The sequence below is a fragment of the Pelecanus crispus genome, chromosome 1 (assembly GCF_030463565.1).
Source record: "Pelecanus crispus isolate bPelCri1 chromosome 1, bPelCri1.pri, whole genome shotgun sequence".
NCBI classification, from domain to species: domain Eukaryota; kingdom Metazoa; phylum Chordata; class Aves; order Pelecaniformes; family Pelecanidae; genus Pelecanus; species Pelecanus crispus.
The window spans coordinates 97,706,717-97,733,961 of NC_134643.1; the positions used below are offsets into that span (position 1 = coordinate 97,706,717).

General features: G+C 41.3%; 1 protein-coding gene across 1 annotated transcript; it reads left to right on the forward strand.

The window, feature by feature from the left end:
- Positions 1 to 25,963, forward strand: ZBTB20 (zinc finger and BTB domain containing 20). The gene is made up of 3 exons (XM_009486364.2): positions 1 to 202; positions 19,391 to 21,004; positions 25,545 to 25,963. The coding sequence occupies exons 2-3, from the start codon at positions 19,411 to 19,413 to the stop codon at positions 25,961 to 25,963; spliced, it is 2,013 nt and encodes a 670-aa protein (XP_009484639.2). The 5' UTR covers positions 1 to 202; positions 19,391 to 19,410.
- The last annotated feature ends 1,282 nt before the right edge of the window (positions 25,964 to 27,245 follow it).

A 27,245-nucleotide genomic window follows, 5' to 3' on the forward strand; every position in this document is an offset into this window, starting at 1 on the left:
TTGTTTATTTTCAGGAAGAAACCCAAGACAGCTGAAAACCAGAAGGCGTCTGAGGAGAATGAGATTACTCAGACGGGTGCATGCAGCGCCAAGCCGGGCCTTCCCTGCCTGAACCTTGAAGCTGTTCCGTCTCTGAGCCCGGCCCTCATCCACTCACCACATTCACCAACAAACCTGCACGCACACACAGGGTCATCTGATTGTGAGTACACCAACACGCTGCTGGGTTGCACCAGGGTTCTTGGAAACATGCTCCTTACTGCGGACCAGGTTTTCCGGTTGGATGCTCTTTCCATAATGGCACGAGCAGGACTTCCTCAGGGCTTACCTTTTCCCTTCTTTGGGAATTACCACTGAAACAGAGTGTTTTCTGTTAAGGTCGTGATAATGCAATCAGCCAGAGGAAGCTGAGAGCATGTTGTTGGGTTAGGTTGCTGCTTCTTACAAATTAAAAAGGGAAGACCCCTCAAGCGTGTCTCTTTCCAACTAGAGCTGTAGTTATTCCTCTTCAGGTAGTCACATGCTTCTCGTTACCCAAGCATATCTACTGATGGGGATTTTCAGCTTGTGCTGTATTGCAAAGGGAGAAAACAAGTGTCTGGCTCTGACACCCAGGATTGTAAAGGATTTCCACAAAGAAAGGGGGGAGTGTTTTGTGGAGACGATCAGTCTGTGAGAGTCTGGAAAATCTTTGTAGACCTGTGTGGTTGTACCAGTTTAAGGCCCTTGTTTTGAGTGCATTCACTTTCAGATTACTCAGCATGGGTTAATTGGCCTTTTAAAAATGTTCTTTTCCATTTTGCCAAAAAATACAAAAAATAAGGGAGGGAATGATTAAAACTGGATTTTGGAAAATCAGCACTTACCCTGTCAGCTCTTCAAAACATTGTCATTTCACCATGCTCCCTGCCTGGAAGTCTCTTGGGCAAGAATGTGCAGGGTGATGTGAACCTCATCATTCACTAGTTTTAGAAAATACAGTTTACCTCTTTTGCGGTGGTTTTAGGATGTTGTAAAATTTACAAGGGGGAAAAAAGGAGAAAGAAAGATGATGACACCAGGTTTCAAGAGCTCAGAAGCCAACCAGACTTTGCAAAGGCCTATAAAAAAAAATGAGGGCATGACAATAAAAAATCAGATTAAAAAGTATGTATATCCTTTTCTTTTTTTAATTTAAAAATCCTGCCTCAGGGCCAAGCTTGGAAGCAGCCGGGTTATAGGGATCATCACTATCAAAATCACTTTAGCTGCAATTCATTCCTGTTGGCTTCTGACTTTATTCGTTATGAGCTTCTTCTAGAGATCTTGATTTTAATAGAGATGGTAAACATTGGGGAGACTTTCCTAAATCTCACCTGGTGATTTGGGGAGAAGAAAGAGATGTGAAACAATTGAGCAGCAGGCAGCATGCAATTTAGTATATACAAGAATTCTCTTCAAATTGGAGATGTCAGGCTCTTTGTTAAAACTGGGGTACAGTTCTGTCTTGTAATGTTTCCTGAAAACAAAAAGCTTGTGAAAAGATGCAAAAAATGAGCAGAACAACAAGAAAAAATAATCCTTATTTTCAAACAAAGAATCTCTTTATCCCATTCACAAAGATGAAAGAGTTCATTAGTAAATGGGATTTGAAACCTCACACTGATGTTTTTTGACAGTACAAATGGAAACCCATGAAAGCAACCTTAGGACAGAGGCCAGCAGGGATTGTAGGGAACTTGGAGAATGAGTTCCTGCTTTTGCTTTCTGACGTGGCCAAGTTCAGGGGTGAGGAATATTGGCAGAGGGCAGTAGGGGGAGGTGGAGACTGCAGCTGTTCATGCTCTACCTGTTCTGTGGACAGAGTCTTTTAGGCCCCAAAGTTTTTAATGTCCCCAAATCACCTTCCATTCCTACTAAATTCACAATACCAATATGAATAAACTGCAAACCCAGGTTAGATGCTCCTTTCACACTGAAGTTGGGTTTTTTCCAGAAAAGACACTTAATAATAATTTCAGCATTAATATTGTCCTGTCTCAGGAATTGCTGAAATTTAGTTCCCAAAATACAGTTAGAGTGCAGCAAAAATTCAAGAAATGGTAAGACATCTTGAGGTGTTGACCTCTGTCAGTTGATTCCGTGTGCTTTTAAACCAATGGAAAAACTCCCATTATTTATGATGGGTTATAACCTTTATCAGGCGTATTTGTTCGGGGCGGTATGTATGTAATTAGTGTTTGGCACGCCCTTGCAAAATAGCAATGCCAATTTCTCACATGAACTAGAAACAAGACATGATTAATATTTACTGCATATTTATTATAGCTATCGCCCGTGTTATGTGGAATTTCTTTTAATATTGCCTCAATCCTTAGTGCTGGAATACATTCATTGGCCCAAGAGATTAATATTTGTGGCTCCCAACATTTGAAAATGAGCTTCCCTGTCATTACAAACTCCTTCTCCTTACCTCTTGCCTCCCCTGCCTTTTGGACTGATTCTTTCCCCTCGCTAGAATCCCTCCCTTTGTCCTTCTCTTCCCCTCCTCTCAGGGCTACATTGCCACATCTTTTTTCCTCTCAACTTGTGGTCCTGTGGTGATGCTTTACTTCTTTGGGCCAGGAGCACTTCCTGTCCTTCTCTCTACCTTCTAGACACTACAGCATTGCTTCTCCTCCCTTGCCCAGACCACCATGCTGCCTCTACCCCCACAACTAGGCAGATTATATTTCATTTTCAAAGGACATTCTTCATTCTGGTTGGGGGCGGGTCTAGCAGGTGGTAAATGATTTAAAAATACTTAAAAACTAGATTAGACAGGAAGTTTGAGAGGAATTTTCATTGAAAATATCAGAAACACCCAGAAGGAGTCAGCATGGTAGGGTATATCAATTCTTGGAAAAACACACTGATGTACAGATGGTTCCATAAGCCCTCATTCATGTATCTGGGAAAAAGACTTGGATTTTATGGGCCACCTATTCAAATCAGTTTGAAATCTTCACTGACCGTTTTGCATGCGCAGCCACTAGTGCTTGGCAGAAAACAACACCACATATTTATTATGAGAAATATTCAGAAGCCAGTCTACTTTAAAAAATCAGGGTACTTTTGGAATGATTCAAATCAAAATACTTTTTCCAAGCATAGGAAATAAAAACTCTGTGATAGCCATCTGCTCCTCAGCTGTAAAAGGCAGAGGTGAAGAAAGCCTAAGCAATAGTCTGAATGCCAGTCTTACTGAAACGAGTACTTAACAAAAAATCTGAGTAAAGTCATATGTGACGCACAACTTAATTTAGGGCTTACGTCTGTAGGATAGTACATTCTGCATGCTGTTTCTGGTGCCACTTATTCCCAATGAAATTGCATTACTTCTGACCTTTGTAGGACTGGGTCCTAGATTTCTGGATTTGAAAATTATGATATATTTCCAGTGCAGGTGAATCCTTGAAGCAAAATCCAGAACCTAGGATGCATTGTGTCCAGTTCCCATCTCTCTCAGTCTTGGGAAATGCTAGCTCACGCACTGCAAGTGGAGAAACAAGTTAGAGGAAGAGGTGCTTCCTGAGGTAACTGTAGGGCTTGGCAGATAAAAAGCACCACTTTGATTTAATTTGGAATTCAGTCATAGAGTGAGCTAACAGAGCTCCAAATGAGTTATACCTGTAGCTACTCAGTTGTCACAAACAGATGTAGCTGGCTTACCCAGAAGGAAGGTGTTTGTGCAAAAAGCTACAAGGACAAGCATGGAGGCACAGGTTCTGGAAAGGTTACAAAGAAGCAAAGGAAAGCATATGAGATTGGTGCTATTTGCAGTTTTCCATGTACTTTCTTGCTTATGCATAGAGAATGCCTAAAGTTGGTAGGGTCCTAGTCTGAAGGCTGAACTGCCTCAGGTAAAGCTTCTAAAGATTTTGCTGAGAGGGAAGGAAGTCATCAGGACTTGGCTGTGTTTAAACTGATTTGGTCTGTATAGGCCACTTACTTCAGGAGCCCTTCAGAAAGCATCTATAACTATATATGTTTTGCAAGTGCCAAGAGATAAGATCATTTTGGCAGAAACTTTCACGAGTTCTCAGAGATACAATCAGACAAAAACTTCATTCAACCTCTGATGTATGCATCTTAACAGATGTGTCCAAACTCAAAGGAATCCCACGGGAACAGTGCAACTGAATCTCTTTGTCTCTACTGATAGTTAAAAGAGTTATTCTCAGACATTGGATGGTCCATCTGTGAAGGAATTTGTTCCAGACAAGGGAAAAGCAACATCTTTGAAAAGAGTTTCCATGGGACTGAGAGGCAGGTTGGACAATCACTGGAAAAACTGCTGAAGCAATTTTTATGATTTTAGAGAACACAGAATTCTTGCAGAGACCTGAGATTCTGGTTGGGAGTGAAAGTTGAGGCAGAAAGTGAGGCATGGATAATTTTTGAAAAATCCATGAAACAATTATTGGCAAGACATTGAGATGGGGGAGGACTTTCTAAAGTCATGTTTTAGCAAGGGACCAGGGAGTTTGTATGCATTAAATAGAATGCACTTTATAAACACTTTTGGAGATGGACCACATCTGAACCCTTTGTCCATACATGCTCAAGTGACGTGGCTGATTTGGTCCAATGCCAACATTTTTTAGCTTTCACAGGGATGGGAACTTTGAGGCAGTCTGTTTTCTTTTTCTCCTCCTAAGTTCTGATTTTTGTAGCTTGATAGCCTTCCAGGGTAATAGGGAAAGGCAGAGAGGGAACCTCACAAGGTTCCTGAACAACACAGAGCATTGAGAGCGGATATGGAAACTCTGGGCTTTCATTTTCTTGAGCAGCTAGAGGGACCCACCATCCCCTTCCCATGAATCAAGTTTGATTTGCCTGGGGCTGATATAGCGGCTAGATGGACCTGAAGGTGGTTGGGCCTCATCTTTATATTTTAGGTTTCCTGTGTTTGTCTTTGAGGTTCTGTGTCAGGAAGAGAAATGTTACATGCCCTTACGGTCTTCCCTCTGGCTGTAGAAATTTGTAGCTATGATTCCCTAGGAACTGCTCTGGAGCTTTCAAATGAGCTTCACTCTCAGAGGGGACAAGGGGGCCCTGATTCTACCAGCTTTCTTGTTTTCAGAAGCAGGCAATATGTCAATACTAATTTCATCTGTATTTTTGCTAATCTATGTATGGTATGTGTTAGCTAATGCTGAATATTTTTAGGTTGGTTTTGGTGACCTAAGAAATTACGTATGTTTAGATATCTATTTTAGATGATACAATAATAATGATACAGGCCTTTTCTGTAGCAAGCTAAACTGAAAGCAAGGACAGCCATAGTTCTCAAATACTGATGTCACGACACTTGATTACACCTTCGTCTTGCAGAACATTTGAAATTTTGCTTAGTAAATGCTTCTGTTTTTAACAGCCGTAAGTAGTTTCTATGTCCTGTAGGTTTATATTTCTGTTTGTAAGATTATCAAAGAAATATCAGCCAGGAATGACTTGTGTTTTCATAGAAGCAGATATATGTTGCTTGAATCATGTAGAGACAGAATTAAGTACAAGTACAGGTATGTAAAACTATAAGCTGAGCTCACCCTGACTCTGTTGAAAAAGCCATCACAATACACGGAAGAATTGGCAGTGTAAAATGTTGTACTACTGATAGGAACTGGTCTCTTTATTCCTAATCAGTACACTAAGTGAGTTTTGTCAGGTTGGTCTCTCGGGCTTTTCTTCTCATGAGAAATGACTAATAGCATATGGTACTTCAGTTACGAAGTCAGTGAGTGTGTTTTCAGAAGCTACTGTGCAACTTTGGAGCCTAAGTCTCACTGATGCATAAATCACTTACATTTATAACACATAGATGCTTTTGAAAATTTGTCTAATTATCCTAAATGTTGATTCTCTTATTTGATGACCCTGTAATACTGGCTTGATGCTAGGTTGTCAGTTCTTATGGTATTCAGTGCTTTTCTTACTGCTCTCCATTTAGAGAACTCTCAGTGATAACACGCATAATTTCAGCTTTGGTTTAAAACAGCTGCGTAGGTTTCTAGCTTTCATGATTCCAGGGGAGAGCTTGAAGATACGTCCCCAGTGTATCTATTCTTTCTAAGTACCAGGGAAAAAGATGAAAAGTCTTATTGCTCTTTACAATTCCATAGCTTCCATTCTTAAGATTTTGAGGTGACTGAGTTGATAATGCTGTGATATTTCTGTCTGTAAGTCATACTGCAGCCACTGAGACATACTGTAACTGTCCAGTAGGGTATCTGCAGTCTGTTTCTGAGTTTACCTGTTCCTGTTTTCAGAGTCTGCCCCCCATAGATTTTTATTACCATTCTTTAAGTTGTGAGTCTCCTAGTAAATCCTTCCTTTATATATTGGATGAGTGCTTTCAACTGCTTCACTCATGAAATAAGTGACTGATGAATACTATACAACTGTCTATCACTGTTCAATATATTAAGATGTTCTAGTACTCTTGTTGTTTGGGATTTGTTTGTTTGGTTTTGTATGTGGGGTTTTTCTTTTAATAACAGTCTCCAGAACAGTGCTTTCCTCTTCTCCCCCTTGAGCTAGCTTACCTTCTTCCATCATCCTCCATTCTGAAAATTAAAGCAATAATGTCAATTCCACTGCAGAATTTCTGTAACCTCTTTGATTACCTTTACTCCTTTCATAGATCAGTAGTCTAGCTAACCCGCTGAGTCTACTACTTGCCTACTTAAGCTATCAATCCACATAGTCTACAGCACTTCTCAGGTACCGGTCATTGCCCTGTAAGCTTTCTCTGTCTGATGTGTTGAAATATTTTATTACAGTATTTGTCTTTACACCTTTAGTGTTTTTTTCTTTAAATTTCCTCTTCCTACCTAATCTTTGTTTTACATCTAGCCGCTACAGTTTATGCTCAGTTCTATTAATATCACTTGGGCATGATTTCCATGTTTGGAAGGATACATTTTCAGCTTTAATGAACTCTTATACCTTGTTATTTAACCATTGTAGCATCTTCTACTTCCTTATTTTTTTGTATTGTCCTTGGATGTGCATATGGACTCTAATAAGTATTATTAAGGCTACCTCCCTGCTGTTCTTACAGATTTTAATTCCTTATCTTTTCCTTTCAGACTCTTTCTGTCTAACTTCCTCTTCTTTTTTTCCTTTTAATAGTTGTTCCCCCTGAAGTTGCACATACCAAAACTGCCACTTTATATGATCTGCTTGAAGGCTGTCAAACATAATCATGCCAATCATTGTTATTTCATGTCTTAACCACGCATGCTTCTGTTGTCATCTCCTATGTCCTAATCGGGTGAAAAGACTAAACCAAATGTACCATTTCCCTAATATGGTCTGCAGAGGGACTCATGTAGCAGAGTCAAACATCAAATATTTTCCAGTGTTTGACAGGTGACTCTTACTTGAAGGAAACTAAAGCAACTACATCTACATCTCCTTTTGTCCTATTGTGTGTTGTTAAAACCCTGCATAACTCAATGCTTACATCTCTCTTGGTTAGTCTTTTGCATGCTATAGGGAGACACCTTCCATGCTTTGAGAAACATTGACTGGTGCATTAGTTGCCTGATTTGTTGAAACTATGCAACTCCAAAGTTACAGATGTAAAAATAGACTTGGTCACCTCCTGTTCCTTTTCACCACTGTGATCTGTCTAGCACTGGAGCTTTTTGCTCTTTTCATCTAAGCTTCCATAGTCACTTTCTCCTCTTTTCTCTTGTTTACCCATGGTAGATTAGCCATGTAAGCTTTGTGCTGTGATCCCATTCAATATCTTTAGAACAAGGTAGGGCCAGAGCAGTATTGGAATGAGAGAAAACCAAAACAATTCTTGTATTGTTCTCAGCTGAACAAAGAGAGCTCTTGCATTCAAAACATTTTTGAAGTGAAGCCTTAACATAGTACTAGGAGAGAACCTGAAACATAAAACCAAGGTACTGTTTAATACTGCCTACTAACATTTATAAAGTGTGCTAGGGGATGTTGTGGGGAAAAATCATTGTATTTCCACAAGAAATGTGGTGTTTGATCTGTTCCATAGGTGAAAGTCAGTTGTAAGCCATCAGCGTGCCACTAAACTTAATTTGCATCAGGGTATTAGCCTCACAGCCTGGTGTACAGTGGACCACACCAACGTTTTCTGGCTGACATTGTTCATTTGGGTTCCCAAGGATGCCAATTATTATTATTTCTAGAGGGAATGCCATTGCGCCATCTTTTCATCTGTTTTCTGTGACTGTTTTCATTGTCCATGGAGTCATTTACAAGGCTAAAATAACATGAGATCTAGTCTTATGTATCTACCACTCAGGAACTGGAATACAAAGAGAATTCAAGATCTCTAGTTAATCTGTCAGCACAAATAGCTCCTTGAGGAATTAACTGCGCCTATGAAAAAAGGATAAACAAATCCTAGAACCCCTACTCATCCCAGCTTTGTTGTGTTAAACACCGAAAGGATCTCTGCCCGGCTGGGATGCGCAATATATACTCTGTATCAATCTGTGACATGTGGTGAAATGCTTCTTCTTGAAAGCCCACAAGAGAGAAGTAGTATAAATTAAGAGTAATCTCACAACAGCTATTTTTGAGTTCTTAACCAGTGAAAATGTAAGTGTAGCAATATTGTGCATCTATTAAAAATCTTGAAAGGCTCTTTATAACTAGATGATAGGAGTGATAACGTGTAATTTATTGATGTTACACAGATAGAGAAAAAACCACAAAGTAGCAATTTTTATGTGAAAAGGGGTATGATAGAGGAAATAAAAACAGAGCAAGGGACTTCTCCCCACAGCTTCATGCCTGTGTGTGCAACCATGTCAACTTTAACAAAAATACCTTGTGTTTGATCCTATGCAGCATTTCAAAACAGGGCATACTCCCCGTATTCAAAAGTAAAACTCCCAGATGCTATCTCTAAAGTTTTTGGCTAAGTAGAGGGTACAATGTGCCTGAAGGCAGACCTGAGAAATAACTCTCACGCACTGTATTAGTATCACCTGTTGGTGTCTGTATGCTTGTGTGTGCATGTAATTCCAGGGCCTTTTCCCTGTGGGGGTTAAAAACAAAAGCATTGGAACTGACAATGTACATTTAATGCTACAGATCCATCTGATGATATCAAGCCACCCATGAATGCTGTGTTCCTGTTTATTGCCTTCACTTACTGTTTTAAACCATTCTGCCATACGTTTCTCTTCCTGTCAAAACTAAGTAGGTGATTTTGGAAATAAGTCTGCTCCCAGGGATTGCAGAAGTCTCACTGAGGACAGAAATTTTCCCTGTGGCCTTCAGCATCATTGATGTAAGCATGTGCTGTTTCTCACTGATATTTAAATCTGAATTATAACCAGGCCTGAACACTAGTCCCATGAACTCAAAATAAAGAAACCACAGTCCAAAACAGCATGAATATCTGTCTCACGATGTTTCTAAGTTGAAATATTCACCAAAGCACCCGGTTGTACTAGTTAACAATTACCCTTTCACTAATAGATAAAAAAGATAAATGGGGAAAAAAATCACCAAATAAAATCTAGCATTTTCATGTGAGGGCTTTCCTCTACTCAGGGCTGAGACACAGCCACTGGAAGAGATAAAGGAATCCTTTCCCCAGCTCTGAGGACTGGCATTTACAGTTTTTCGTCCATTCCTTGTTTCTCCCATTAACCGGTAGTTCTGTGACCAGAACAAAATCTCCTACATTGAAAGGCCTTTCTCTGGAAACATGGAGTGTATAAGCAGCACTCTTCCACAGGCAGCAGCTCTCCCACAAAAGTCAACCATTCCTGACTGCACCCTTTTCCTAACAGACTACTACAAACACTCCCTGTAGAGGATTCTAGCTTGAATAGAAACCTTCTAAACAGGTAATTATCTTAAGTGTTTTTAATCTATATTTTCCTTTTAACCAAAGCCCACAGGCTTTCAGACTTACTGTATTTAACCACACTCAAACTGATAAGCTTTTCCTCCTTGTCTTCCTGCCTGGGGGAAAAACCTAACAATACAGGGCAAACGTGAAAGAGTTCATGGAATAGCAATTGTCTCTTTTGGAGACATGTTTTAATATATTTGCACCTATTATCCTTCTAATTCATTCCTCCCCCACACTCAGCTCCCACCTCCAAACCCAGCCCCTTCTCCTCCCTAAACAATGCTTCTGAGAGAGGATAGAAGTTTATACAGTCCACCACAGTGAGAGGACCAAAAGCAATCCCTGTTCACTTTCCTTAGGGGAATTCAGTCTGAAAGGCACTATTAGGATGTAAACAAAAGCCCTTAAAGCAGGTGAAGGTATTCTTAATGACTACAGTAAGCTTTTAATCAGGACCATAGAATAGCAAAATAAATCACCTGTTTGCCTACATTTTCCAGAATTTTTATTCTTTTTTTTCCAAGAAGTGTCCCCCTATTCTTTGTTGGAGTGGGGAGTGTTCACACCATAACTTCACCGGCATTGCTGGCCCATCTCACCTCTTCCCTGTTCAGTGGCTCTCTTGCCACAGGTCTGCTAGTGCAGCATGCCCTCTGAGTAATGGCACCTGGCACTGTGAAGTAAAACTAGCAATAGATGCACCTAGATTTTTAAAGAGCCAAACTGCCTTAAACTTACAGTCAGTTAAAACAGTTGGGCCATGCTGGGGCTTGGCAGGATCGTGCGTGAGCTCTCTGGGAACAAGCAAGCACAGTTGAAACAGTTTTCATGTAGAACATGAAAATGTTCCCTGCTGAAGAAGGGATGAGCACAGCCTCGTTTCTCTTCCTAGGAAATGGTGCCATCATGTGGCCACGTTGTTTTCTCTGTTTCCAATTACATGAGGGCAGTTGTACAATTTTCTCCCTTTACATTTTAAAAAAGAGCATTAAAATGCCATTTGGTGAGCCTATCTTTTGCTAATGTAAATAGGTTACAGCTGGACAGGGCACAGGAATTAACACCCCTGTAATGATATGGCCAGCCTGTTGAAATCCCCGTTAATGCAGCTGTGATGACAGCTTCGGTGGTTCTTCCGTTAACGTAGTATATGTTGCTTGGAGGTGTTGTAGATACCTGCAGAAGAAGCATCCCCCATCAATGCAGTCCATGTCTATGCTAGGGGGATATGATGGCATGGCTGTAGCAGCAGAGGGTCTGCAGACAAGGGCTGAGAGAGAAACTGGGAGAAACAGAGTGTGTCTATATGTGTGCCAGTGTTTACAGTGGAGGTGTATTGGACTGGACCCCAGATATGTGCCTGGGAATAAAAATGGCTTTTGAGTATATCTTCCTTAGTCTAAAGTATCTTTGGAGTTCCTAAAATAACAAGACTACAACTGGAGTGAAGGTGGGGAAAGTAAATACCCTAGCTAAAAATGGAGTATTTCTTTAACTTAAAAATAGCTGAATGTGCTGTAACACTTCGAAGCCCATTGTCACCAGACTGCTGTGAATTGGAGCTAGTTTTTACCTGGTGTTTTACAGTTGTTAGTAGGATGCTCACCTTAAAGAGGTATAAAGGAATCAATGCACTAGAGTAGTGTGAGAGGAAAGCTTCATTTTTGTAAGTCTGGAGAACAAAATTTGAAGAGACCTATAGAGTTAATTCTTGATCTTTCTGTAGTCTTCTTTATCCAAGGAATGCAAAACAATGTCAAGATTAATTAAGGTGGGCAGTCCTTCTGCAGAATTGGGTGCATGATGCTGTCCTTGTACTACATGTGAAGCAAACTGTATGTGAGGCACAGACATTGCCACCTGTGGATTGCAGAGCAAACCAGATTAGTGCTGACAGACTCCTCCCACCGTCTTTCAGGCAAAGCATAGGAAGGTGATTCAGTGCCCACTCCCCGAGCGTGTAGGCTGAAATAGAGGCTTTTACGCTTGACATTGGGGATTTATGCCCACTGGATATAGAAGCAATTTTATGTACAGAACACCTATGGTTTAGTCTTCAGTTTTATGTAAAATGGATATCTCATCAATAGGTAGATGCTAAAAAGGACAGGGCAATTAACTGAATAAATTGTCCATGGGAAACTTGCTGAACATTCTCTAGTCTGCAGAGAAAGCCTGTCTCCTGAACAAAGTTTAAGCAAACTCTTTCTTATTAGCCATCTACTTGATATGTTTGCTCCTTGGAGAATAAGGTTGTGTTTGTGTGTGCATGCATTTCTGTCTTTCAAATAAACGTAGTTATTAGACTATGAAATTTAGAGAAGTTTGACAGCTTTCAGAACACAGTGATTCTTTCTTCCATGGAGTATATTACTGACACATTAATAGATGTTGTGCTGGTAAAAATACAGTACTTCCTGTTAAATGTAGATTGCTACATATTTTGATTCTAACAACAATCTGGTAGGGTTAGGGCAATTCGTGTAGTGTCATCTGGTGTTTGTTTTGGATAGATATTATAGAAGGAATTACTGATTTTCAAGATGTTCAAGCAGATGATTGGGTGAAAACTCCAGCAAACCTTTAAAGCAACAGAAAGCAAGGGCTGCTCCTGGTCAGATCTCCTGCTGAGGATACAAATGTTCTTCTGTGTTCCTGAAACTCCATACAAGCTTTTCCTCCTGCAGGCCCCTGCTCAGAATGAGGCCAAATATTCAGGAGAATCAGGCTGAGCAGGATTGGCTAAATCGACCTCTCTAGCATCATTGGGATATACTGAGAAGTCAGCCACTACCAGGTTTTCAGGATTTGAATTCAAGTCACTTCCTTGAGTGGAAGAAATGTTGCTCTACTCAATTTAGTCCCAGAGAGTTGGAACCTGATGCAGGACTAATTTTGTGTATGGAAACACTAGATACGAATTTTTGCCCTGTTAATCCAGTTTTATTTTAGAGTAACTAACTTGAGAACAACAGAAAATAAAACTTTGTCACTAGGGATAAATCAGATCTTTGGAGCTGAAGAAAGCACCCATGGTTATGGTGCTAAGTTTGGAACAGGAGGCACTAATATATGGAAATGAGAAAACTTCCTATGGAAATTGTGGGGCTATAGTAGCTTTCTTACGTTGTGATGGAAATGCTGTATTTCCACTGAACTGTCATGTTTATGTAAGAGTTGAGATGTTCGTTTTGCATTAAGGATTCTTTACTGAGACATGCGTTTCCTAAGGAAAATCTGTAGAGTTTTGTTTTGATACCATGGCTTTGTTTGCTTGGTTTTATTTATTCTGTAAGGTTTTTAAAGAGTATCATAAATAAAGTGTCTCAGGCAACTGTTTCATTCACCTCACACAGCTAGAATACTTTATCCACATTAGGACACTGCATTTTAAGTGAAAGAAGGACAAACTGGATAGAAGACAGAAGAAGATAAGAATGAGGAGAGTACATATAACCAGTGAGGGTGATTGGGAGACCTGAGTTTGTATTTTCTAGAAACAATAGGTCTAAAGAAGAAAATTGAGGCATCTTCCAATATATGAGAGAGTGCTATAAAGAGGAAAGTGGTCAGTAGTTCTCTGTGTCTGCTGGAGGAAAGGATGAGTAATTGGTTTCAAAGTTAGATACTAGGAAAACTTTGTTGCTATAAAGATAGTAGACAGTCTGTCTGGGGAGGGAGTGGAAATCCCCCACACTGGTTTTTTTTTTTGCAAACAAGTTAGACAAATTTCTGAAGAGGTAGGGTAGGTAAATTGTTCCCACTACGAGGAAAAGGAGTAGACTAAGATGACTGCCTGAAGAACTTAATGCATCCTTTTGATACAGCCAGGAGGCTGTGGTGTTCCAACACTTGGTGTGGAGACCAAGGATTAGAGCTCTGTTTCCAAAACTACACATGGTAGAGGAAGAGAGCAAGGAGTAGACGATAATGCTTGTCTCCAGCAGCAGCAGGTCACTTTGGTTTGTGGCGCTCCCAGGAACTAGTGGCTGGATTACAGATGCACAGAGAAACAGCTCCAGAAGCAGGAAGAAAGCTACCAATCCTAACTTCCACATCTTTGTCTTAGCCCAGGGTGTTCTCCCACCTAGGAGGCACTTGTCATTTTGATGATAAGAATATAAAGGTACCATATTCTACACGAGATGTAACGCCTCCAACTTTTCTACTGTCTCTCAAAGCGTGTATTCTTCTCAGTGCAAGGCCTGAGAAGCTTGTCAGGAAGACAAACTAGGTGACAGTATCAAGCTAGTTCTAGTTAATCTTGTCTAAGTAGCAGCGAGATGGTTGCCAAACAATTTTCTAAATGCTACTGCAGAAAATTGAGGCAAAATCTCAATCTATATCTGTCTCAGCCAGCCTACCAATTCTCAAGGATATAAGACGATTATTTGCTTTGCCCCATAAGTATGAAAGCAAGACAGAGCCTTTGGGGTTCACTCTGCTAGTTATTCCTGTGAAAGACCACACAGTAAGTTTCCAAAACCAGCTCGGATTCCAGTGTACTAGGCAGTTTTGCTTCAGGTGAAGGCTATGGACTGAGCTACTGCTGAGTTACAGTAGCTGTAGTGGTTTCATCATCACTGTGTTTCTAGAAATGGTAGTCATTACTGTGCAATGAGCTTTGAGATACTGTGATTTTAAAGGACACTAGAGAAAATCAAATTCTGTGATACCTTTCAGTTATGAGCATTAAAACTGTAAGCATTGGCTTTGCAGAAAGGGACATCTAGTGGCTGTACCAAAAAAAACTTACTAAATACATTTTAAAATGTACAACGTAGCCATTTGTGTGTGGCCTGCAGTCTTCAGTATTCCGTACATCTTTGTAGCTCTACTACATCATGTGTTTGCTGGGATCATTTTTTATGTTTCTAGCAAACAAAAAAAGTCACCTTTGTGAGCCACACCTTTCTGGCTTTATGTAGACCTATGTATGGTAGCTTTGGCAAATAGAAAACTGCCTTCAAGCCATGCTTGGTGTACCTCACTGCTGCACTTCCACATTTTCTGTAGCATCTTCCAGGAGTCCACTGCCTGCTGTTTCCTTCTGCCATTGCCTTCCCCTTTCGTACTGTACTTGGAGAGGTTGTCATTGTTATTGTCATGGTAAAATCTACTTTCTTTTGAATGCCCATAGCATAAAAGTCAGCGGGAGAGGTGGATGAGATTCAGGGAAACACTAATCTAAGCACTCAGTCATGTATTACACAACAAAAGTTTTTTCCTTTCCCATCCATGTTGTGCTCCTTCTTACTAGTTGAGGATGAATTCCATGCATGTTTCCATGAATAGCCTGACAGTTTAATCGGTACATTTGCATATGGGCAAACGGAGCTTTTTTCAAAGTTGCACAGTAGTATGTTTCACCTTTATGCCATGCCAGCTTCAAATTGCATCCCAGGAGGATTGCAAATGTGCGTAATCTGTGTGGTTGTCTGGGCTGCTTTTCTTTTCTTTTTTTCTGTTTTTTTCTTCTTTTTTTTTTTTTTGAACTGGCAAACGCCTATTCATTGCCCATCTGGGTAAGAATGGCCTTTGCATTTTCACACCCATTCTTTCCTATATGGTTTGTGAATACCCCTCCAATCAGAACTTGCTTCACAGAAAGGGGACAAAACCATTTTACAGGAGTTTCTCAGAATAAGTCCATTGGGATCTCTACACCATGTTTACTGGAGAAAAAAAAAAAGGGGGGAGGCACTTAACAAAGACCACTTGAATTTCACAGAAAGGTTCCCACTGTCTGGAGTTTAAAAGAGTGGCAGGCCTGAGAAGAGCCTGAGACAGCAGTCTTTTTCCTGAGCCAGGCATTCTGTGCAGTGACGAGTAGGTGAGTGTGCGCGTGTGTAGCTGGGTCTTGTGAAGAGCTGACACACTTTCTGGCTTGTCCAAGGCTCTAGTAGTCTTTGTCAGAATGTGCCATTTACTTTAGAATCAAACCTGCGTTGGCAAGTCCACCTTTTATGGGGAGCATCGCCTTTGGACTTTCAGCTTAGAACAGCATACAGTAAGGGACAACCACAAAATTTGGAACTGGACACAGTTTCCTGCAGAGAGAAGAGAGGAGCTGCATGGGACAGTGGGTTTTGCTACAGACCAGTCTCCAGAATTTGTTGAACTTGCTCTTTTGTACTGCTGTGTTTTGTGTAGTAGCGTCTCTGACACTATTGCAAATTATTTGGTCCCCTGTACTTTGGATAGGTATGGTTTTCAGTGTTGAATGTCAAGGAAGGTGCCCTAGAAGAAACATCCTCAAAATCTGTATTAGCTTTTTTTTACCATTTGTTATGTGTCTCTTCTACCCACCCCTCTTGTTTTATCCTTAAGGAGTGAATTTCAGTTGTTTCTCATTTGAGGAAATGGTAGATGTTCCAATTTCATTTTAAGAAGTAAAGAAATGAGGAGAGGATTTTTTTAAAGGAAAACTCTGTTATACCAATAGCAACCAAAACATGCTCCATGCCTTTTATGAAGTGAGTCAATTACTTTCAGACCAGTTCCTACACGTCAAGGTGCATCCTAGATCAGTTCTTATAGGAGAGCTATTCACATCACTCTCATAAATGCATACAAACCTCTTTTCTTTAGCCTTGATTAACCCCAGGTGGCTGTTTTCGTCAAGTTAGCTAATGACCAAATACATTGTGGCTACGCAGCTCTTGCTTCCCACAGCCAGGACCTGAGAAAGACTGCTAAAACCTACAGATGAACATTGCTCTTCCTCCTTTCTGTACATGATTTGTGGATAAGTGGCAGAATTCACTTTCCCAAGAAGTCGTCCAATCTTGTGCTGCACATCACACCTTTCTGGAAAGGAGTTATCCTGAGGATGCATTTTTCAGAGTTCCACTCACAAAATTAATTTTCTCTGCCAAGGTACATAGGAACAAAGTAGATTTCTTTGCACCTGCTCAAGTCAAGAGACCTGTCCATACCATCTCTGGCATGTGTGGAATATTCCACCTTGTGCATGTGCAAGGCAGGATTTTTGGTTTATTGAGTTAGACTGCTGCATATTTCTTCTTATTATCAAATACCTCATTTGACAAAGGAGAACACAAACTAGAGGTCATTCCCTTTTCCAGAAGCACATCTTAAAGACATGTTGGCATGAAAAGGGAGCCCTAGGGTCAAGTCAAGTAGTGATTGATACTTATTGATGGAAAGATTTATAGCATACTGATAAGCAACCAGTCAAAGGGAGATGCAGATAAATGGGTAGCTATGCAATCGCTTGCCATGGCTTACAGTAGGTCTTGAAAAGAGGTGTCATCTATTTATCATTAATTTCCCCCCTTCTGTTTCCCCACCAGTACAAAGCTTTTACCAAATTCTCTTCCTTTCAGATCAAGGATTCTGAATTTTTATGTAAATACATTTTGAATCCTTGTGTAATCTGACATGTTGGGAAGGGAAGCATCTGGAACTGCCATGGAGGCCTCTGGAGAATGACTCTATCTGGAAGGAGGAGAGAATACATCTCTGTACATTATTTTGTGTAATAATAGTTGCAGTGCCCTTGAAGGCAAGTCTCCCAGTTTCCAAGGTGTTTTTCCAGTCCTATGATCAGTTTCATCAGAGGAGGAAACTCAGGGTTCCCGGCAGAGCTTATGAACAAAACACATGTAATTCACAACCTCCGTGATACTGTTAGTGGTTTCCTCCTTGTTTCTGCTATGTGAGCATCCCCCCAGTGCTCTGATCTCACATGGAAATTAGTACCCTTCTGATACTGGCTGGTTTATATCTGTTAACATCAGACTTCTTCAGACAGCTTGGCCCCATCAGGATTTCCAGTTCTTGACCTTTGTGCCTCCCTTTTATCATTCAGCTACTTCAGAGAATGAAAATAACCACCTGTGTTCAAGGTGGTTTCTCTTTGAACCACCAGAATAGAGGGTGCTTGAGATGTCAGGAGGGGATAAATGAGAAGGAAAAGGCAGAGCAGGGAGGACGCCAGATTTTCCTGCAAATTGCAGTGCGTAGTGTTCTACTGCCTGTGTATGAGATGTAAAGCACCCTTTAGGCTGGAGCAGAGGGACATTATTGGGCTAAAAGGCATGTGTATAAAACTGCATTCAGTACCATTTATTTGCTCTGTATATTTCTGTTAAAACAGACAGTGACAGTAAGCCAGTTTAATTTACTCATGCTTCCCTACCAAATTTCACTTTTGTATTCTAATGCATTAACAAGTAATTGTGGCAAGAGGTGTTGTAGCTTTGGTAGGAATATTCAAGACATAGTGCCTGCAATACTAGTGGTGATTTTGCATTACTTTTCTCTGCATACTTTTATGGGAACCAAGGTGATGCATGTGCTACAAATGCTAAGAGAAATAAATTAATAATAATATTTTATTTGTTTACCACTCAAAGGGCAGTTGGTTCTTCATAGTTAAAAGGTGAAACCGTAGTTTCTGCCTATCAACATCTAAACAGACAAAAAATGAGTGAAGAACAGGAAGGGAAATGAAAAAGCATTAAAACCAAAGCAAGCAAGATGGAGATAGGGAAAAGTGGATCAAGACATTAAGAAGTGACTTTTTAGTCACTTGGTAAATGTAATTTTTTTTTTTTTTTTAAGGATATGTTGGCTCTGTACCCAAATTGGTTAGGTGCTTTTCTAAACTGTTCTCTATTTAGGTTATTCAGCCAAACTGAGACAAAGTCTTCCTTAGACTAAATGTCTGTAATTTTCCAGTTTCTGTCAAGTAAATAACAGCAGGAGAACATTTGTTTTTATATGATGGCATTCTGGTGCCAGTCAGAACTTGGGCTACGCTAAAAATGATGGGGACAGCTCATGTTAACTTTTTGCTTTGGGTTCTTACAGAGGACTGTTTGTCACTATTCGGTAGCAAATGTTCTAAACCACAACCCCAGACAAAACTGCACGTGGGATTTTAGGAACATTTACAGCCTAAAACTTGAACCTGATTTGGATTTTACAAAGTGACTGCCAGTTTTTTGATACAAGTAACTGTACTGTAAAACACAGGATCCAAATTCCTTAAAATACCAATCTAGATACAAATCACATTTTCATATAGACTCTTTATGTTAACAACTTGGTGTAAAGGGTCATTAAAGTAAGAATCTGATCTTTTCTGGCATGGGTCCACATCTAAACAGCCTAAAATCCAGCTTTAATCCATGTGCTCAGTGTTTACAATTGGCTGGCTCTAGGCTTTTTAAAGCCAGATAAACTGATAGGAAGCCCAAGGCCCAGGAATGTGGTTAGAATTTAGGCCCAGCTACACCTGTCTTCGTATGCTTTTGTCCAAAAATTCAGGACTTGAACTTCTGCAAATGAGTTGTGAAGTTTACTTCTAGCCTTACAGAGATGATGTTGTCTTATCAGTGCCTTTGTGATTTTCACAGTATAATCTGTTTTGTTTACCAAGTGGGCAGTTACCTTCTCCGATGCCCTGACTGTGGCTCTGCAGAGGACAAGACTCAGTCTGTTCTTTTTTTTTTTCTTTTATCACATGCTTTGCTACAGGTAACATCAGTTGCAAGGGGATGACAGAGCGCATTCATAGCATCAACCTTCACAACTTCAGCAATTCTGTGCTCGAGACCCTCAACGAGCAGCGCAACCGTGGCCACTTCTGTGACGTGACGGTCCGCATCCACGGGAGCATGCTACGCGCCCACCGTTGTGTGCTGGCGGCTGGCAGCCCCTTCTTCCAGGACAAGCTGCTGCTGGGCTACAGTGACATCGAGATCCCCTCAGTGGTGTCAGTCCAGTCTGTGCAAAAGCTCATTGACTTCATGTACAGCGGGGTGCTGCGGGTCTCACAGTCAGAGGCCCTCCAAATCCTCACAGCTGCCAGCATCCTGCAGATCAAGACTGTGATTGATGAGTGCACAAGGATTGTCTCACAAAATGTGGGAGAGGTCTACCCGGTGATTCAGGATTCTGGCCAGGAGACACCCAGGGGAACACCTGAATCGGGCACCTCGGGGCAGAGCACTGACACAGAGTCTGGCTACCTGCAGAGCCATTCGCAGCACAGTGTGGACAGGATCTATTCAGCCCTCTATGCCTGTTCCATGCAAAATGGCAGTGGGGAACGCTCCTTTTACAGTGGAGCTGTGGTCAGCCACCATGAAACAGCCCTGGGGCTCCCCAGGGACCATCACATGGAAGACCCCAGCTGGATTACCCGGATCCACGAGCGATCGCAACAGATGGAGCGGTATCTCTCCACCACTCCAGAGACCACACACTGCCGCAAGCAACCACGCCCTGTCCGAATTCAAACCCTGATGGGCAACATCCACATTAAGCAGGAGATGGAGGATGACTATGACTACTACGGCCAACAGAGGGTGCAGATCCTTGAGCGCAATGAGTCTGAGGAATGCACTGAGGACACTGACCAAGCAGAAGGCACTGAGAGTGAGCCCAAAGGGGAGAGTTTTGACTCGGGAGTCAGTTCCTCCATTGGCACTGAGCCCGATTCCATGGAGCAGCAGTTTATGGCTGGTCTGGGACGGGATGGGCAGCAAGAACCTTCTCAAGCAGATCAAAATGACGTCCCTGCTGATGGCACTCAGCCACAGCCGCAGCAGCAGCAGCAGCATGTAGATGCCAACTCTTCGTCGCCAGAGAGAAGCAATGACGTTGAAATGGACAGCAAAGTGCTCACAGTCAATAACGGCACCGAAAAGGGGGCTTTGCAGCCTTCTGTCAACACAACTGTTGCCCAACCATTGCCAACCACGCAGATCTACTTACGCCAGACAGAAACCCTCACCAGCAATCTGAGGATGCCACTGACTCTGACCAGCAACACTCAGGTCATTGGCACAGCTGGCAACACCTACCTGCCTGCCCTTTTCACGACACAGTCTGCTGGCAGTGGCCCTAAGCCTTTTCTCTTCAGCCTGCCCCAGCCTTTAGCTGGCCAACAGACACAGTTTGTGGCAGTGTCCCAGCCTGGCCTGTCAACCTTTACTGCCCAGCTGCCAGCCCCACAGCCCTTGGCCCCATCTGCGGGCCACAGCACAGCAGGTGGGCAAGGCGAAAAAAAGCCTTACGAGTGCACTCTCTGTAACAAGACTTTCACCGCCAAACAGAACTACGTCAAGCACATGTTTGTACACACAGGTAAGAGTTCGTCCCTTTGGCTTATACACAAAGCCAGGGAAAGTCCTTGACAAACATGGAGTTAGATTCTGTTTCCCAACCTGCCAGCCCCCAGCACAAACACAAGGGAGAGGTTATCCAGGGAGCTGGTATCACCTAACACTTTCCGAGCTTACTGCACTGAAGCTGAGCCCCTGCAGAAACATATAGGTCCCTTACAGGGGCCTAACTGTGCATGGTGCAGAAACAAGCTCATTTTAGTTGGAGTGAAATGTGTCCTGAACCCATCCAAGGAAATGGTAAGCATTTGTTGTTTCCTGCAGGCTGACTAGGCAGCATTAAGTAGAAGTGGCATAAGTAAACTGTAATAAATCATTAAAGAAAAACTGTCTACTAAGAAAGGACATCCCCCTGTAAATTTTACAGCTACGGGCGTTTAAGCTCAAGTGATGATAACTGGCATGAGTTTAGGGCAAGTTCATTCCTGGTGGAGTTGCAGCAGTAGATCCAGGCCTGGGTGTTACACACACTGCTACATATTTTCTAAGTCTCACAGATTCCTATAAGAAAGTAAATTTGGAGTTTTTTCAGGAAGTTTTTCTGTACTTCAATGAAGCTGATTGCTGTAATCCCCTGTCTTTTGGTAAGTCAGTTGTTTCACGGGCTGTGAGTACAGAAACATAGGGCTCAATGAGAAAAAATTAAAATAATGTATGTAGAACACAACATCAGCACCCTTTTTGTTTAAAAATGCATTTTCTAGTATATGGTCTTTTGAGACGATACAGGTAACCATATTTGCTACTGAGCCAAAACTGCCTTTTCTAGCTTTATCAAGGTATAAGACTTCAAAGCAAGGACATACATGTATCTTAGATGGAGAAGCTACCCTGGGTTCAGGACTAAATTTTGCTTGATTTTGCCCTCAGCTCATTCTGCCATTGGAGAGAAATTCTAGTTTAGAGAAAGAGTAAGTATTTCTCTCACCACGCAGTGGTTTTGTGAACGTCAGATCTTAAAATAAATGCTGGGTTTGTGATACATGGAGTAGAACCTGGAGAAATTGCCCAGGTATGGGAAGAATGTAAGTCATGCCTCCCCATTGTATCCAATAGATTTCACTTCCATGTGCGTATGTAAACTTTTAACTTCTATTTACCTATAATTATCACTTAAATGAAAAAATTCCTCTAGACATCTACGGCAGATATGTACATATACAAAAAGGTCAACTTCTCAGGACTGGTACAAAATGTTTGATTGCAAAGATCAAGAATCCTGAATCCCAAGATTGTCCTTTGTGTCTGTTTATGTTGTCCATCTTTCTTTTGTGGATGAGTAGCTAAAATACTATATAGATAGTGTTGTGTTATTCAGAAAAATACCCACTTCAGAACACAATCAAATATATCTGCCTGCATCCTTGTTCTAAAAGCTAGAAAGGCTTTTTCACAAATAACTTCACTGAGATTAGGTGCTTTATTTCCCCCACCCCCAACTGTGCACTGCATTTGGTATTTGGAGTCAGATAAAGAATAATATTGGAAGACCTGACCTAAAATATTCCTAACTACTACACATAAAGTCAACCAAGGAAATTGATAGGCATCTCCAATCATGAACTAATATTTTATTTGGGTGGGTCTGCAAATGCCCAAAATAATGAACTGTGGTGGCAAGGAGAGATTTGGGTAGATAAATGAGTTCAAAGTTCATTTAGGAGCAAGCTTGCTCCTTGGAGTGTCTGAGAGAATAATTGCACCTTAACCAACAGAGGGCAGGGTTTCAGAAAACCCTTCTGAAAATAACCTTCATATGTACAGCCTCAGAGAAAGCATGTCTGTTACCTTGTCTAGTGCTGGAGAGGATCATTATGAAAACTGAGAGGAGGCAGCTGTTCCCACTGTCAGGGTGACTTACCTCAGCCTGGTTAAAAGAAGCCTGGCAAAGTAGCTCTCGAAAAGATCCATGGAAAAAGGGAAAGATTTGGGAGATGCAAATGTTTGAATTATTCTTGCTGTTTGGAGGGCTCACAGGAGAAACCATGGAGGAGTCTAATCATAAACCAGAATTCAACAACCTAAAGGCCTCCAAATGTCTGTATGTTTTTATGCTTCCAAAAACTACGCTCTGATGTAGTTTTCCATGCAATGGAAACCTACCTCCCTTTCTTCTTTCACATGGACACAAACATACTAGAGATGGATATTCTTCCGTGTTCCCTGCGGACTGGCTTTAATGTACCCCACAATGTTGTTCTCCAAGACATGCAATGTTGTGGAAATACAGTGCTAGAATGCATGCAGTGTCCATGCACCTTACAAGCCATCATTGCCTTCTCCTACATATCACGCTGTGATTAATATTCGATAACTGTCCCACATTGCTGTCTAAAACCAGCCAAATACAAAATAAAGAACCAAAAGGAGGAACATGCACATGTAATTCACTGAGCAAAGTTTTCTCTGACTTCAAGATGAAGAATCATGGGAATAAAAAATCTACAGTGCTCACTTAGGAAGCACAGACATTTGCATACAAAAAAGAAACCTAAAAAGTTTTGAGATTCTTAGGAGAGAAGAAATCCCAGGAAGGTTTTGAAGCTAAGGTTAGAAAGTCGGAACCCAGTGTATCTTAGAAACATGTGCAAGCAAAAATTAGGGTGTTTTTATAGCATAGTCTTAACAGTGTCTAGAGCAGAGGAGCCCAACTTATTACAAACTCTGGGACATATATTGCCTAAGGCAAAAATGAGCATTGTAAATATAATCAGTCTCTTGTAAGTTAATCAGACATCATTATAATTGACACACTGTCATTTTCCACATAACAGTGTCAACCGTATTGGCCTGAGTACACTCAACACACTACTATTTTTGACAAAGCCAGCAGGAAAGTAAGGACTCAATGTGTTTTGACCAAGTGTCTTTTACCAAGTAGGGACAAACTCATCATTGGTGCAAGGAAGAGCAGCATGTGGATTTCATTGACAGATCTCACTGTCATATGTGCAGACTGTGAAATAAAAAGAAACAGAGACTCAGGGAAGATAAAAAAGTAGGTCCTTCCCATCCAATCCATATTAATTATCTCCTCTTCAAATTGAATATAAGTAACATATTGTAATCTCACTATACAAAGAGTAAATGATATATCACCACAGGCATGTGATGATCCCTGAAGATTGACTATTCCGGATTTAAAACAGTGCCAGACAGATTGTAAAAAGGAGGAAGCAGGATGTCTGGGGAAAAAAAAGGGATCTCTGCTAGAGGGGAAATTGCAGAATGACCAAAAGAAAATAGTTTTTCAGTCAGTGAAATGGAGGATCATTTTGATTGTTACAGAGCTATGGTACCATCTCTCTCCCTGACAGCTTTGGGGATGATGAATTACCACACCTGAAATATACCACAAGTGATTCAGAAAACAAATTAAAAAGCAGCTTTTGATGGGGCATTCAGGGTGTTGGGTGTTGTCTACATTATCAGTACAGCAACACATCATGAAAATGTTGCCTGATACCATGAAACATGAGGCTGTGGCATTGTCTCCCAGAAGAACTCTGAGCATGAGGATGAATTAAGAGTAGTCTGGACAAACCAATCGTATGTGCTCAGCTAAATATTTTTTTTCATTTCATCGTTGTAGTCACTGATTTGTCTGGATATGATCAGAGTTCACTTACACGAGTTGCCAGAATCAGTTTTACAACAGCCGTGGGTGCACAAGGCAGTGTGGCAGATGACATAAGTATTTTATATCTGTGTTTTACCCGATAAGGTGTTTTATTTAATTGGCAGTCAAATAATTTAAATTTCTTGTCTGTTACACTGGAAGTTTCTCTGTTAGGTTGCCCTTTGCATGGTACTGGCTGGCCTAGGCAATTCTTTATACTGAGGTTCCCTTTTCAGTTACTCTTATCCATGCCTCAGCTATGAGATTTGACCAGAAAAAGGGGCAACAAACGTAAACCTCTTATAAAGTGCTGGATTCCCTTGGCAATCTCCAGCATTTCTCTTCTGAGCAATTTAAAGCAGTTCGACAAAAACAAGGGTGTTACAGGTCAGCTACCTAGTAGTCACTAGCTTTGTCCATGCTTTTATTGCATACAGGTGGGGAGATGGAGGCGCTGAGAGGTAAACTTACTTGGCTAAGACCTGTCTAGAAGTGAGCGTGAGGAGCAAGGCAGGAGCATAGGCAGGAGAGGCTGAGCCATTGAAGCCGGGGGTGGACGCCAGGACCTTTTAACTCTAGTCCCGTCTTTGTCAGTGCCTACTGTGTGAACTTGAAGAAATCACCTGAGCTCCTTTTTACTGTATGAGGATTGGGAATACCTACAGCCGCCTTTGTAAAGTGTTTTGAAACCCCTGGTTGCAAAAAATGTTGTGTATCAAAACACGCTTATTAATAGAATTACTCTTTCTTAGCCAGAGCAGCTCTCCAAAGGCCCCCATGAGACTTACAGCTACTTTATTGCAAAGAGTCGTACAGAGCTGGTTTAATTTTATTATCTTTTTTTTGTCTGTTTTTCTTTCTCTCTCTCGTTGGTAATGGGCAGGTGAGAAACCCCACCAATGCAGCATCTGTTGGCGCTCCTTCTCTTTAAAGGATTACCTAATCAAACACATGGTGACGCACACTGGCGTGAGGGCGTACCAGTGCAGCATCTGCAACAAGCGCTTCACCCAGAAGAGCTCCCTTAACGTGCACATGCGCCTCCACCGCGGGGAGAAGTCCTACGAGTGCTACATCTGCAAGAAGAAGTTCTCCCACAAGACCCTGCTGGAGAGGCACGTGGCTCTGCACAGTGCCACCAACGGCACGCCTGGAGCCACCGGCACCGGCGCCAGGGCTGTCCCTGCCGGGGTGGTGGCCTGCACGGAGGGGACCACGTACGTCTGCTCTGTCTGTCCGGCTAAGTTTGACCAAATCGAGCATTTCAACGACCACATGAGGATGCATGTGTCAGACGGATAAGTAGAATCTCTCTCTCTCTCTTTGTTATGAACAAAAAAATAGAAACAACAAAAAAAAGCTATGGCACTAGAATTTAAGAAATGATTTTTGTTTCATTTTTACCTTTATTTTCCTCCTTTTTTTGGGTTCATTTCGTTTTGTTGTTTTTGTACTACATGAAGAACTGTTTTTTGCCTGCTGGTACATTACATTTCCGGAGGCTGGGTGAATAATAATTTTCCCAGCCTCCCTCGGATGGTGGCCTTAAGGCCAGGTAGTGCTTCATGAGCTCCACTGGTTGGATCTCTAGCTACTGGCCTCTAAATACAACCCTTCTTTACTACAAAAAACAAACAAACAAAAAAAAACCACAAAAAAAATCAAAAAACAGACAGAAAAAATAAAAAAAACAAAAAAAATTTCTTTTTTCTCACTTGTGAAGAGCACTACAAAAAAAAAAGAAACAAAACAAAATATATTACAAATCTACAAGGCCTACTGTCGTTATAAGTACACCGCTCGCAGTGTTTCAATGGACATAATTCACAATGCTGACCGCTTTTGGACTTCACAGTATCCAGTTAGAACTGTGGAATATTTTGCTTCTGGTTGAGCAGCAACCAGAGGAAACAAGGCCCTGCTGGTTTCCACCACGTGTCTGCTTTCTCACACACACGCGCATCCACAAACACACGAAAGGGCTGAGGGGAGTGCAAGGCAGTGTGGCTTGGATAGTGTGGAGTCCCTGCAGGGTGAGGAAAGAGAATCAGAGGTTCCTCACCTGGATTCTGCTCCATCCCACGCTCTCTGGCGCACCCTCCCCGCTGCTTTTCCCATACCACCACCACCTTACAGCAGAAACCAAGAAGATTCAGACAACGAGCAACGGTGGCTTTTTTGTAATTTATTCAGTGTCTTCGCTGAGCCCAGGGCCTCAGCACAATCAAGAGGGACTTTCACAGAAGGCAAAGAGAAACACAGAGGAAAATCAAAGATATCAGAGGTTGCAACCTATGGATCTAGGTACAAGAGAAGGGTTAGTTCCCACAATCTTTGCAAAAAAAAAAAAAAAAGTTGCATCAGGATTTATTCTTGTGGAAGAAAGAGGAATAGATGGTGGGTGGGGAGGGGAATAATAATTAAAAAAAAGAGTTCTTGGGACTTTTTTAATTCAAAATTTTATAGAGGGGCAAAAGTGACGTTTACCAGATAGAATGCTGATTTTTTTAATATATTTACAACAGTATTTGTGTAAAAAAACAAAAAAAGTGAGATTGTTAAAAGTAATTTTTCTTTATTTTCT